This window comes from Aulonocara sp. 'chitande type north' Nkhata Bay, linkage group LG6 (assembly GCF_057382095.1).
Source record: "Aulonocara sp. 'chitande type north' Nkhata Bay isolate Kocher_YH1m ecotype deep benthic linkage group LG6, A_spYH_male_GT1.1, whole genome shotgun sequence".
NCBI lineage: Eukaryota > Metazoa > Chordata > Actinopteri > Cichliformes > Cichlidae > Aulonocara > Aulonocara sp. 'chitande type north' Nkhata Bay.
In genome coordinates, this window is record NC_141349.1 from 7888160 (window position 1) to 7903447 (window position 15288).

The 15288-nt window shown below is 39.4% G+C and overlaps 2 protein-coding genes across 2 annotated transcripts; one reads left to right on the forward strand and one right to left on the reverse strand.

Moving 5' to 3' along the window:
- Positions 1-4918: 4918 nt before the first annotated feature.
- wdr83 (WD repeat domain containing 83) lies at positions 4919-9847 on the reverse strand. The gene is made up of 10 exons (XM_086294824.1): positions 9725-9847; positions 8948-9060; positions 8588-8708; positions 8379-8484; positions 8169-8217; positions 7835-7961; positions 7620-7687; positions 7389-7497; positions 6821-6935; positions 4919-5830 (listed from the first exon to the last, which is right to left on the reverse strand). Exons 2-10 carry the CDS (start codon positions 9048-9050, stop codon positions 5675-5677), a joined length of 954 nt encoding a protein of 317 aa, XP_086150950.1. The 5' UTR covers positions 9051-9060; positions 9725-9847; the 3' UTR covers positions 4919-5674.
- Positions 9848-9947: 100 nt separating this feature from the next.
- Positions 9948-13899, forward strand: wdr83os (WD repeat domain 83 opposite strand). Its single transcript, XM_086294825.1, has 4 exons — positions 9948-10125; positions 10613-10718; positions 11785-11882; positions 13505-13899. Exons 1-4 carry the CDS (start codon positions 10076-10078, stop codon positions 13569-13571), a joined length of 321 nt encoding a protein of 106 aa, XP_086150951.1. The 5' UTR covers positions 9948-10075; the 3' UTR covers positions 13572-13899.
- Positions 13900-15288: the final 1389 nt, after the last annotated feature.

Sequence of the window (15288 nt, forward strand, 5' to 3'; positions counted from 1 at the left end):
ATAAATAGCATCAGATTTCTATCTTTTCTGTTTTTGTTCATTTACAGAAACTGATGCCACGTTCTTTCCATTCCTGTCTTTTGACAACAGTGGAATTCCAGACGGGCTCGTCACCCTGTAATCCAAAAGGATTGCTCTTGCTCCACTGTATTTCTCCCACCACCTTCTCCCCTTTCCCTGTCTCTTCCTGTCTCTTTAAGAAGTGGAAGGAATGTGTTGGGTCCTTTGCCCTTTTGTTTTCTGGTTTTCTATGCAAATAGCTGGGAAATGGAAGCTTTCTGTAATAAAGGTCTTAATATTCTGAGGACAGCCAACTGAAAGTTTTGTCCAGGCTACATATACATTTACAATAAGACCAAAAAAGATAAGCAAGAATGGCTGGACACATTTAAGTGGTGTCTAGCTGTGGTATTGTGGTGTTTTTCTCTACTTGACTGGTCCTGTTCCAAGTCCTGAATCCATATGGCAATTTAGTCATATGAGAAAGATTTAACCTTTCACCTTTGGTTTTAAAAGAAATTGTTTGTTTTTCAATCGCATTCAATGGTTTTCATCAGAAGATGGAAGCAGCAAGTGTTATTATGTAACTAAAAAGTGGAACATCACTTACCACGTGTGACAAATATGGTCATAATGAGGGGGAGAGGGTCTGCGTACAAATAAGACTCCTGGTGTCAGATGTGAGCGAGCCTGTTGATTTATCCACATCAGTTCAGTGATTGTTGGTCATACACTCTCTTCTCCAGATCAGGAATTCATTTTAATGCCCAAATCCAGTTTCTGAACTTTGCAGACATTTTCATGTTTAAATTTAAATTCCACATACCAAAACACATAAAGAATAAGAGCTAAAGAATTACAAAAGATAAGACGTGCAAATCGTGCTGTGCTGATAGCAAGAATTACAACACAGCAATCACCAGAAAGAACATTAGTTTTACTGAGTCTTCTTAATATTAGAGGTCTGGCTTCAATCCTTTGGACAAAATGAGTGTGTCCAAAGAGATTTTAAGTGTATTTATTACTGCATTAAACAGCACCAGTTCTCATCTATTATACCACTGTTGATATGAATTACTGAGGACTCATCCGTAAGTCTTGAACTAATAATGGCCCACAAAAATTATTGCCAGGAATTTCAATAATTCTTTCAAGGATCAGGCTTTGAAGCCTGAGTAAATTTCTCGATTGAATGAAAAATGAGTATATTTTTAAATAAGCTCTTTAATGGTAAAAGCCTTGTCTATTCATCGAAGACTCAGGCAAATGTAATAATATATAATATAAAATAATATCATATTTTTTGCTCCTCCTGAACTGACTGTTACAAGTTTACCACTAATCATTTTGTCTTCTTCTCGTTTAATTTCTCTATAGGTAGAAGTCGCCACATTTAAACTAGATTTGGTTTAATTCCGTTTTTAAACATTTAAACGCTCACATAAAAACAGAGAGTACAGACTGTCCTGCGGGAAGTAATAAAATCGAAACACAAGGACATTATGTAAACTCCTCGTCTGCTAATTCTGTGTAAAAGCACTTAAAATGTTTCCTCCTGACCTGCTCACAATAACTTTAGTGCATTGGGTCTGTGCACATTTTTACTGCCGTGCAATGAAAACTTACAGGCCTTTTTCTTCGCCTTATATTTTTCAGAGCATTTCTGAATGCTCACAACTTCCGTAGTGCATGTTCAATATTTTGAATATAATGTTGTCATTCATTTGGGATTTTCATGGCATTAACTCTCTTAATCTCATATTAAACATTTACCAAGTGTATAAAATATGACCATGTTCATATTAGAAAACAATTTGGATACAATATGAGCCTTGTGTCATAAAAAGGAGACCTTTTTATAAGATGTTGCTGTTTAGACCAGCCACTTATCCCAAAAGGTGATATGACCCTTCAAAGTTTAGTCAAAAAATTTGCAGAATTAGGAGAAAACATCCAAATTAACAACGCCTGTCTCTGTTACTCTATGTCACGGATACTAGGTTTGCAGTGAAACTACAACATATCCAATCCCCAAGTTATCTCCAATGCATCCATTCGAGTATCAAAGTCTATGAATAATAGATAGAAAGCACTTAAAAGCATAGCAGAAGGTGCTTGTATGAGTGGGTGTAAATGAGGCAAGATGTATAAAGTGCTTTGAGTCCTCAGGTAGAGTAAAAAGTGCTGTATAAGAACCAGTTTATTTACTATTTGTTTTTCAGTGCTGGATTTTTGAGATAATGAGGACTCAAAAATGCAGGACTGAACAAGGCAACTTCAAAGTGGCACATCTAAACATACTCCTATATACTGTACTGTATGTAAATAATCATTGTATTTAGATACATTTTTTTAGGGTTCATTAAATTCGCTAAATTTGCTTTAGCCCAGAGAATATGATATATATACTTTCCGAAAGGAATTTTGAAGCGTTAGAGCACAGGCTTTCCACATCACCTCAGTCCATCTCTAATAATGGATGTCCCAAGCAGAATATCTTTAGTGGGAAGCACAGAGAAAGGCCAAAATAAATGCACAAAGTTTGGTAACTTACAAATGAATTTGAGCTGATTGCATATCTTCAGAATGATAAAGATCATTTGCTAAATAAGGACCAATCGGGCGTTCGCCCTGCATGCGGCTGGCAGAAACTGCCCCCAAATACGAACTTTGATGAAAACGTGAAATTCCAATAGCACTGCCTGTTTGGGCCCTATAACTGTTACATAATCCACATTCTACATATTCCACTTGTCAGCCACACATTGCTGGTGAAATCCCTCAATTTACAGACCAGCTCAAGAGAAGTCACCCAATGTGGAATGTCTGTTGAAGCAGCCCTGTTATGTTCTAATTATAGCCTCCTCTTGTTATTCTTAATGTGTTTCACATTTTCACGTCTCTTGCATTTAATCAAGAAGCAGAACATAAGAGGGCCCAAATATGAGACATTCCACAATGACTCAGTAGGTCTTTTTTATTTCTCAGCCCGTAACACTTCTCATGCATTTCCTCCATTGGTTATTCCCTGTATTTATGTTTGGATAAATTACTATCTATGAATGTTTGACTATTTGCTTGTCTGCATATCTACTGATTCACACAGTCGCACATACCTCTCAGCATTACCAAAGTGACATCACTGTCCACCACTGAGGAGCTTTTAAGAAGCCCTGAGCCTTTGGGAATCCATATTGCTAGGGGCCAGCATCCTCTGGAAAAACATCTGGGAGAATCTCAACAATAAACCAGTGATTTACATCAATTAGATAATCCCAACAGGACAAATTCTGGGTCAAGCGCCCGCCTGCCCTCCTACGCTCCCTGTCAGGCTCAGGTGAGTAGGATAGTCTGTTGGCAAGTAACGGGTTAGTGTCTGTCTCCCCGCTACACCTCCTTGCCTCATCCCTTCACCCCCCCTTATCTCCTGGGGCTATATATTGGAGGTCGCGACTCGTCTGCATCTTAGGCATCACTCGCAGACATACAAACCCACCCCACTTTGATCGACAGCGAAAAACGAAGACCAGAACATAGAGATGAGGTCCCTGTTGAAGTTTGTGGTGATTCTTTTCTGCGTCGAGAGGGGACAAGGCCACTTGCTGAGATCGCTGATTGGTAAGTGAAGACTCAAGTGACGGTTGGAACCGATGACTTTTCGCTTTGAGAATGTGAAAATGAAAGTAAATATAGTTGTAAGTGGGTTTATCAGTTGTATAAATGACTTTGTCTTTTCCAGATCTGAAACGACAGACAGCATCTGCACACATTTCTCCAGATGAGGACAAAAGGAGCAGTTATTCAGCTGTGGAAAACAGCCACATGGAAGCTTCTGGAGTCGGACCATCTTTGAATCCCATCGTACCGATCCCAGTTCGATCACGCCGCTCAGCTCTGGACTCCCAGTGCGGCCTCCACTCCATCCTGCTGCAGGTTCGGGACCTGGGGCTGGGCTACGACTCAGATGAGACTATTTTATTCAAGTATTGCAGCGGCACGTGTCCCCGTGTGCGCTCCAACCACGACCTCACCCTCACCAACCTGCTGCTCACTGGACTTCTCCCCAGCCCAGTGCTCGGGGAGCTGTGGCACAATGCACCGTGCTGCAGGCCCACCCACCACGAGGACGTGGCCTTTCTTGATAACTCGCACCGATGGCACAAGGTGGAAAAGCTGTCAGCTGCCGGCTGCAGCTGCGTGGGCTAGATGGCTGAGAGTAAACGGGTACTGTAAAAGGGGGACATGAACTTGGCGAACCTTCTCTTGTAATCTCTGTAAATGAATGAACTTTTGTTCTTTCGTGGTGTGCAGTTAATGAAGCGGAAATCAGTTCTTATGAAATGAGAAACTCAATAAGCTGAAAATAAGCTGTTTTCTTTATGACTTCTGGGTGAAAATATCAAAACTACTTAAATGTTTGATTGCAGTTGCTGTTCTCATTGACTCAGTTTTAATGGCATGTCCGCTAATAATATGTGTTTATGGGGCATTAGAAGTTATCTGTTCAAAAGTGCATTGATCGTTTTTTGTCTTTTAATGAAAGCTTTACTATTTTATTATTGCTAACTGATTTTTGTTGTAAATATTTTCTGATCTAAAAGGGTAAACTAAGCTTACGTGTCAACGCAATTCTTCAACAACAACGTGACCATTTTGTAAATACACTCATATGTATTTATTTAAACTCTTTGGTGCGATGTTGGGGTTGAATAACAGAACTGACATGTACAAAGCTGCGTAGACACGCCCAGTGGTTCGACAATCACTGCGGATTGCAGTGGACAGTTTTTTGTATGTAAGATAAAATGTATGTATGTAAGATAAGTTATTTATTTATTTGATACTTTTTTGTCATTCTCATTATATTTATTTTACAATTACAAATTACATTGCAAATCTACGATGTCCACAATCTCTGATAAAAATAAACTCTTGCTGACCACATCTGTATTTATGGGAGTTTTCTTAGTTGAAAAAGACACATGCAGTAAATGCGTTTGTGTAATTTACACAATGTTTATTATTGAAGGATTTTATATATATAAAAAAGAATGGCACAAATACAAAAATCACTCATTTTGCAAGCTTGTCTGTTTAACTTGTGGATTTGAAGTGGATTCACAATCACAATGTTTATGTCTGTGAACCAAAGCCAAGTATTTTTCTTTCTTTACTTTTTGCCTCTATATGAGTTGGCTGGTTTGTTAAGGATTCACTTGTCTTCTCGTCAGACTGATTACAAATTAAGAATTTAGTTTACTGATGTAACTCAGCTTCAAACAAAAACAACTCTAATACTTGGAACTTTTTAAGAATTAAACAGTTTCTTTTTAAGATTTTATTCAAGCTGAACCTTTTTCACTTTATTTATTTTTGAGTGGAACACAGAAATAAAATTAAATGGAGGAACATTTCTATTTAGCTCTGATAAAAAGCTTGGTTTCTCAGGCATGTCCATTATCACTGGGTGCACACCTAATCCCATTTGATTAGTATGCCAGAGAACAGGTTCTCCTGGTAAGACTCACATAACAAACACTATAGTGATAACTCCAGCACCAAATCCAGTGTTTCCAGGCACAACATCTGGCTGTGGGAGGAACAGGTTTGTGCGCTTCTCTAAGGTCCGTAAGATAGACTGTATGTACAGACAGCAGGTTCTTGTTTTCACCCTCTACGTGGCTATCACATCCTCCTCCATCTCCTCTTGCTCTGCGCCCCACACTTGGACACGCCCCTCCATAGCTGTGAGGAGACGGGTCTCTGTAGGGTGGAAGGACAGGGACTGGACAACTGCTTTCCCCACCGGCAGCTTCAACGACAAAGACCCCTGAAAGTAAAACAAGCAAAAATGTTAGTTTGGATGCTAGACTGTATGCTTTTAGTAAAGAATTTTTGTGTGGGTTTGACAAATAACCTCCACTATTCATTATTTTGTCACAAAAAATCACACAGGTTCTACATGATAATGATCTGCTGGGGGTTTGCACTGAGAACGCTCTATTTCCACCCACTGTGGTTCTGACTAACTCTTGCATTTCACCTATTATTTGAACAAGACATGCAATGTTTTTCATGTATTAGACGTTTCTGAAGACGACATTTTCAGACCATTGGTTGCCATCATTTTCTGTGAAAATCCAAAAGATGTGTTTCTTATTCAGTACTTCAGTGCTTCAATCCATCCCTGTGCTCTCATTTCCAAAAGTGGGCAACATTTTGGTGGCAATCAGATTAGCAAATTAGCTGAGATTAGCCAGCCTGCTGCTAAATTTATAATCCCAAAATATATCTGCATTAGCAGTAAGGCTAAAATAAGACACTTGAATGACCAAGTGGGAACTTAACCATCAGTGGAAATGCACAGTCAGGATTAGCAAGGCTAGTTGTGCATATTAAATCCACCTCTACGCAGTCTTTTTCCAGTAAAAAGTTAGTATACCAGCTAAAAAAATATTGTTTTTGAGCCTTTAAACTCACAGAGCTGATCTGGTAACTTAGCGGGCTATTTTGAAATTCAATTCATCAGCTAATGCTATAAGCTAACCATCACTAGATTTGTGTAGCAAAGCTAGTTTACACTCTGGATCTTGCCTGCTTAAGATATCATTTATAAAATGATACATGTGTCTGGAAATGCTACTTGATTATCTTCCCTGGTTACTACACCTAACTGTGATACTAACAAATGATTACAGATGTAAAACCACATTGATGCAAAAGTGACTGACAGAATACAGATGTTGTTCACTTCATTTAATAACAGTTGTTTTCTGCAGAGGCCCTTTAAGTACCCTTTGAAAATCAAATTCATAGTTACCTCCACCAGGTCCCAACAGTAAACGTGTCCGTCCTCTGAGCAGCTCAGGACGTGCGTGTCTTTACTGGACAGGCAGCAATCCAATTTGTAGCCCTTCATCTTGTGTCCGGTATACCTATAAAAACAAGTATATGATAAAAACACGAGTTAAAAAACGTATTTACATCAGTAAACCGTACCATTTAGAATCTTGTAATGATTCACTATAATTTAACTGCGCTCTGTGGTAAATTTCTAAATTTCATTTTATGTCATTTGGACCTGAGGTTATGTTAAATGTTGAGGTATCTCGAGTGATGTCATTCGGACATTATTCAAGAGCACAACCAACGGTCGCGAGGGACAAATGTATGTTCTCTGACAAGCTGATGGGTGGTTCCTGGCTGCTGCTGAGCGAAACTTGTTGCAAAGAAAATATTGCAACCAGTCAGCTTGTCAGGGAACAAGTTTTCAGATTTCAGTTAGTAACAAAAAGGTAACAAAAAAACAATACTTCTTGTATTGCTTTTACTTTATGAAGCCATAGTGGCAGCACATCACACTCTAAGTGAAAACAATCAGCACTCACTCTCCCAGCATTTCACCGGTGCTCTTGTCTAGAAGTCTGAGTGTTGAATCCAAGCTGGAGCTCAGGGTGCACTGACCATCTTGACTGAAACACACACAGGTAATAGGACCTGGAACGCAAGGATAAAAACACTTCAGTGGTTTTATATTTTCAGTGAAACTGTTTTGCTACAAAAATCAGTTTAAAACAGTAATATCTGCTGAGATTAAACTTTAGAGTTAGATTACTAACTGCTGATGAAGTCAACATGTAGCTGTCCCATTCTCAGGTCGTAGCGCCTCACTCTGCCGTCCACCGACCTAAAACACAAGATCATTATTATTATAAGCTGCCATAGCAAAAATGAACAAAACAGTTGAATAAACGAATCAAATCTCTGTTTTTAAATTGTGAAACTTTTAACATGCAGGTTGTTTTTTTTTTTCAACTATGTCTGAAGTGCTGACCCGGTGAGCAGCTCGTGTTGTGCCACCTTGAGGCTGCTGATGCCGTCCCGAGCTTCGTCTAGAACCTGGATTGGCTCATATCTTCTGGATCTGGTGTCCCAGCACCGAACCGTCCCGTCTATGGACCCTGAATGACGAGAATACATAAAAATGAAATGCAGTAAATACAAATGTAATAGTTTACACATTTGCTAGGCAAATACGAGAAATACTAAAAAGAGTTCCATTAAAGCATGGAAACTTTGAGAATTTACAGATAACTGACTTTGACATAAAGCAGACACCGGTTAAAACATCCACATTCCATAAATAATTTAATGTCATTATGACTCACCAGACAATATGACTGTTGCCTCCTCATTAAACTGCACGCAGTTAACTTTCTGCAAAGGAAAATTTGAAAAGGAGACATACAGTAAATATTACATAAAACAAGTACACAGGCACAAACAACAGTGCAGCCGCCATGAAAACATGCAGATGTTTTTCAAATGAAATACCACGATGCCCAAAGTGAAACAGAGCTAAAAAGAGAAGGACCCACCCCGGCATGACCCCTGAGTTTGCGTGTGACCTGGCCAGTGGCAACGTCCCACAGAATCACCGTCTTATCTGAGCTACATGAGCAAATCTGGCTGTTGTCATAGGACCTGTGCAAAGAGCCAACGAGAAAAGGTCATTCATTTATATTACTTCTGATCCTATATTCCTGAGACTAAAACCCTGTGGACAACCCAATGGTAATTCTCTCACCCATCTGCATCCAAAACCTCATATCCATGACCACTGTACGTCTTCAACAAGGTGCCTCGGCTCGTACTCCACAGTTTTAAAGACTTGTCACTGCCACAAGACAGCAGGTAGTTCCCATCAACTTAAAAGACATGGCACAGAGACAAGCTGATATAAGTGGATAACTCAGAACTGAGGAATAGAGCTTACATACTTTGAACTAATGAAATAAAGAACATATTTTATTGAGTTGACCTGAACTTGTAATATTTTATTATGCATATATACATTACAACCAGATTTAGCAATTGAGTCTGTTCAGTCTGTTCAGCCAGCAGCTGAACAGACTGAACAGATAATTTTGGTGGGGCTTTTTCTTACTGTTGAAGCGAACAGCCCTGACAGCTCCTTGCTGACAGTCTATGGTCCTGAGAAGATGTTGAGGAATTTGAGGAGCCTGAGGTCTGGGCTGAGGAAATGCCATCACTTAACCTCTGTTTAAAACACACACATACACACAAACATTTTAGCTACCCACATTAACATCTCCTTCTAAAATGAAAGTCAGAAGCAAGACAGAATACATGTGTATGAATGGGAGAGAGGCGGGTGTTATGGTGATGATGCAAAGAGTAGTAGTGGCACTGCAACACTGGGGGAGATTAGAATTAGATTAGATCAGAGAGACAGCTCAGGTCGAGCAGTTTGGAGACAAAGTCAAAGAGCCAAAGCTGAGGTGGTTTAGACCATAGTATTGAACAAAGGATGTGGAGGTGCCACGTGTGAGGGAAAAGACGAAGACCACAGAGAAGACAAACTGATGATATGAAGGACATGCTGTGGCGATCCCAAACTGTTAAATTCTTCTGAAAGTAGTAGTGTGCTGTAGATTTAAGACAAGAGGTTTACACGGCTACAAAAATTTAAGCTGGTTACGAGTATGATATTACGGAGTATATGATATTCATACAGAAAGGACAGGTTTTTTTATTAGCTTTCACAAAAGCACTACATACCAACAGAAGTATTTAAACTATTTAAGTTACATCACGGATACATTTTGTCAATTTCTCCTTATTCCATGAATGACTTAAAAGACCTCTTGACTAAAAGCAGTCAATTTTATTTACTTCTATGTAACTTATTTCGCTCACTTACTTTTACTAAGACACAGTTTCAGGGACGTGTCATGTTTGCATTCTTGATTAAAAGCAACGTTTCTGCTCAGTTTGTAGCTACAACCGGCTCCTTTAAATCATTTCTTCCATGTTTGTAGCACAGACACGCAATGCATCATGGGAACACTTATTCCCGTCAAAATAAAAGCTCAAATAGCATTTACCGCTTTGATATTGGCCTATGGATTGGGTTAAGCTTTTATTGTTAAATACACCGGAAACGACTCTCTCTGTCGACGCTTTTCCTGAAGTGGCTGGTCAGCTGTCTGTCGGTTTTCGGTGTTTAAACTTATTTTCATTTGCTTACAGTAGGAACACCTTGAAACATACTATGTCATCCAACAATATGGCAGACCCGAGGAGGCAAAATAAAATCTTAAGGTGGGCGTTTAAATCAGTAAACAAGTTTCTACGTTATAGAATAGAGCTAACAGCTAGCTAACCTATATCATTTATAATGAGTGAAGCCTGAAAGGATTAACTGGGCGAATTAGCTGTAGGACTTAATATATACTGCTCTTGGTTGTTTAATTTTTTCCATGACACAAAATCGTCGTGACTAACCCAACCTGTTCCCATTTTGGTTTAACCGTTATTTACCATTGTGATTGTCAATGGGTCTCTTTTGAGTTAGCTGTCAGTCAGTAGCAGTTTTCATAAAGATGTACAATGGTTAACTAAGAGGTTGTTGTAGGGAAAATGTTAACAGCTGCAAATCAAAAACAACCAGTACCAATAAATTAGGCAATAACTTGTAAAATGTGTGTTTATTTATATAAACTTAAGACCAGAGATTTTAACAGTGACCAAGAAACAGTAAGTTTCCCTTTTAGTTGTCTTTGGTTAAAATACGTTTGTGTTGTGACAGGTACAAACCTCCCAGCACAGAGACCAACCCGACACTGGAGGACCCCACGCCTGACTACATGAACCTGCTCGGCATGATCTTCAGCATGTGTGGACTTATGCTCAAGGTGACCTACACACACACACAGCCCTCCTCACACCAAAACTCTGACTTCCATCTCCTTTGTTCTCTGCATGTTTGTGTGTCCACATAAACATGTGTTGCCCAGGAAGGATAGACCTTAGTCCCATTCATTCCATTTAGAAGATTAAAAGTAAACCTGCCTTTTTAGATGAAAGGATGAACAGCAGCTATTGACGTGACCACAAAGGACACGATGAGTGGGGGGGAAAAAAGACGATAGAGCTGAAGTCATTCATTCAAGGTCCAAGGAGAACATTTTTATAACTGACTTTCTTTCAATCACCAACGGGTCATTTTTACTCATTTTTGATTCAAGTCAAAAATTTTAGAAAGAGCATCTTAAATTTTAGGCAAATGCTGGGAATTATTGCATTTGGTGTTTTTAAAGATGGTGTACAAACAGTGGCAACACCTAAAAATGTACTCTCTTGCTGTTTTCACATTTGCACTTAAGCTCTGAACTTTTGTACACATTACTCAAAGGATCCCTGTGTGAGAATGCAGCTTTCTGAATCAGTTGGAGCAGGCATTAAACACACTTTACTCTCTTCCAGCTCCTCAGTATATAAAACCTGTGGTCTTATTTTGAGCCCATGTGATTCATGTTCTTTCTGTTCCATTCTCTACTCAATACTGTAACTAAGGATTTAGTGATTTAGAGGCTTGTTTGAAAACAGATTTCAGGACCACCCTTGGCTTCAGACTAGATTTTTCCTGGAATGCTGTTATCCTATTTGGACCTCTGTCCAAATGGGATAACAGATGCTCAACACAGTATAACCCCCACACGGGTTATGCTGTGTTAAGCATCTCTGTATGCTTTCTGTGATACGAGCACTTCCAGACCACATAATTGTTCCTCATGTACTTCATGTACCAGTTAAGAGCAATTTAGGAGCTGTGCTGTTAGATGCCCCTCTATTTCTTTAGCAGATTTCAGCCTTGCAACTTTTTCACCTTTTTTTTTTTTTTTTAAAAAGGTGAAAAAGCTAATAAGCTCGTCAGAACATAAAGACAGTCTAAAGCTGACTCATGTGTTTGTGTTTCAGCTTAAGTGGTGCGCATGGATTGCAGTCTACTGCTCGTTCATCAGCTTTGCAAACTCCCGAAGCTCAGAAGACACCAAACAGATGATGAGCAGCTTCATGTGAGTGTACCATCCCATCTGTGGATGCACTATAAACACACTACGCAATGCATGTGTGGCAGTCCTTCGTAGATTGTTTAATATTTATCGATGTTGAAGGCATTTGATATAAAAGTAAAATTTTTTGGCTCGAACTGGAACAAACTTAAACTATTTTTGTTAGTTCTTAGTTATAATGGCAAGTAAAATGAACAAATGTTTAGATTATAGGAGAGGATTTTGCATTTTTGAAATTGGAGTTTAGACCTATTGTCTTGCTGCAACTGCAAGTCCAGACAAGCCATCTTTAATGTCCAAAAGCTTTTAAATGTGTGACCTGTGATGGACTGAGCAGTGAAGGAAACTTAGGCACAGGTTAAAGTCCAAAAAAATGATTTTTTTTATTTAACCCAAAAAACGTAATTGGTTAACTCATGCAAAAAGAATCAAAATCTTGGGCCCATAAAAGAGGTCAAAATAACAAAACTCTACTCAAAGTTGACAACACAACTGATAACTCAAACAAACTGACCTAACTTAACGAGACAAAGGGGAAACTTAAATAGTGGCTGATCAGCCCACAAAAACAGGAGAAGGGGTAAAAACACACAAAACCTAACAAAACCAAACATAATGAACTCCAATCCCCCCCCTGGTCCTGAGTTATGGCGTGAACCAATTTGTAGTCTTCCTTTAAAGCTCGCTCCGCCCCTTTTCCACCTCTTGGCTCCTTAATCAAGGGACTGGAACAGCTGCAACTACGGTAACTCAGAAAACAAAAAGTTAATCATACATAACAGTGTAAACTAAAATGTGTGCACTTATTTTAGAATGCAGTGTTATGTGGATATGTGAATTAACTCTAAACCAAAACCAGTTATTTATTGTCCTGTAAATTAATTCCTATATTTAAAGAAAGAAATGTGAATGCAATGTTACTAATAAGCCTCTACACTAACATGGTGGGTATTACCACTGTGTGGCTGTAAGTGCAGCCGTCACAGACCCCTCTAGGTGGTATGTTCGCCTATAAAGAGCACTACAGTAGGGCACCTGTCCAGGCTTCACAGACAGATTTGCAATGAGGAAAACCTTGTCCATTGTCTGAATGACGTCGTATTAAAAATGAACCTAATGCACTCAAAGATTAGTAATGCAAAATGTTTGGCTCGGCAAATAATGTCGGACGACGAGTTAAAGGCACCAGCCTTGTGTGTGTAGAAGCTGGTTCAAGGCCAAATTTAGGACACTGGTATCCTTGTGTTATTAAACAACAGAAAGTGGCTATGCAGGATAAATGGACAGTGGAGAGCAAATATGACATTGAGGTTATCAGATGAAAATGGTCCCACGTTTGTGGGTGAATTTATGCCATAGAAGCTTCAAAAGGTTCAGGCACAAATTCTACTCTTAGCTGTGCTCAACTGCAGTATTTCATAATACCCAAAGTATTCAGCAAAATAATACAATTAAAAGCAACAAGGAGTGTGTTTTTGTTTTGTAAGCAGTGTAACAATGAGTCATTTTAAAGAGCTCCCCTTTGCAGAAAAAGGTGCTACAAAGCAAAATTTTAACATGCCTTTAAAAACCCAAATTTCACAGTTTTCATGATGGTTTGAGCCCATTTTCTGTGCTGTCTTCAGGCTGTCCATCTCAGCAGTTGTGATGTCCTACCTCCAGAACCCACAGCCAATGTCACCGCCATGGTAACCAAGGGCCAATCTCAGGAGAGAGCAGAAGTTAATTGTGGATGCAGGAGTGGGTGACGGCACATCTGACTGAATCCCCCGGCCATCTATGAGCATAAACAGAGACGAAGAAGAGCATAATGTAATAGAGAGAAAACAGACGAGCAGGAGAGGTAGACAGCAAGGACAGCTCTACGTCAAGATAGAAAGATAAAATATCTTGGACTTCTGTTATATCTTGGGTTGGTAAATATCTTGGTTTCTCTGTTTTTTCTGTTTATAACCTTTTCTAAGTCTTTTGCTTGTTCATGAACTGATGTTGTCAATAAAGTTGTACGGTTTTAAAAGGATCTGCTGGCTTTTATTACTCTGGAGGAAAAGTGTTAAGGATTTGCTTATATGACATTTAAATTGTTTACTTGGCCTTAAATAAATATTTTAACATCTCATTTTTGTGACGCTCGGGTACATTTGACAGGTCACAAAATAAATAACAGACTTTGACACCTCCTATCAAGTTAATCTCTCCCCTATTTACAGTTTGGTTTATTCCACAAAGCTTCACCATCATAGTGAATTACACTAAGTCCTACTGAATCCTCCTGCGAATACTTGGATGTTACTGTATGTCAGTGTTTTGATGCGTGCTTAATTAACCAGGTATGCAAATCCCAGAAAGTTAATTCTGTACGTTTGGATGTAGAGTTTCCAGTGGGAGATACAAACGCTTCACCCAAAACTAAATCTGTCTGAACAGAGTCAACATTCTTGGATCTGCATGTCTCTCACCCTTTCCACAACTGCTAACCGCATCTGCTTTAAACTTGTCAGGTACACAAGTGTTTGTTTGCATGCCTTTCTGAACTCTCAGCCCTCTTAACCAAAAGTCTAACCATCATCAATAAGTTCTAAAACCCATCCTTAAGCTGTTGTTGGTCCCCAGATACTTCAAGGAATCCACCATCACTCCTGTCTCCAAGAAACCGGTGGATTCATGTCTTAAGGACTACCATCCTGCACCAGACAACACGAAGAACATGTCTGCTCTTCCATCCCTGACATGTTGGACCCTCTTCAATTTGCCTTACCAAAAAAACAGACCCATCAACCATGCCATCGTGTTGGCAATATACACTGTGCTCACCCATCTGAACAAGGGGAATACGTATATAAGAATGCTCTTCACTGATTACAGCTCTGCATTCATCACCATCATTGCTCTGAAATTGCTTCCAAACATCAGAGGTGTTAAGGTTGAAAGGGTCAGCAACTTCAAGTTCCTTGACATGAACACTACCAGGGGTCTCTCCTGGAACCTTTACAGACACTGTGGTCAGAAAAGCATGTCGTTGTTTAAACTTTCAAAGGAGGCTTAGGAAGTTTGGTATGAACCCCCAATATTTCCTCAACCTTCTACAGGAGCACTATCGAGAGCCTGTTGAAGGCCTGTGTGACAGGTTGGTATGGGAGTTGATTTGCCAACAGTCAGAAATCACTGCAGAGTGGTGCAGGTGGCAGACAACATCACTGGCAAGTGATGTAGCCATTACGGGCATTTATCTCCAGCCGAGTGAGCGTGAGGCCCACAGCATTATCAAGTATCATAGTCACCCAACACATAAGGACTTTTTAAAATTTTATTTTTCTATGCTTTTTTCATGGTTTTTAAACTTACATTGCTATTTATCTGGTGACATTTTTAGATGCTGAGTGACTTGTTTTGTCTTGTCATACGCATT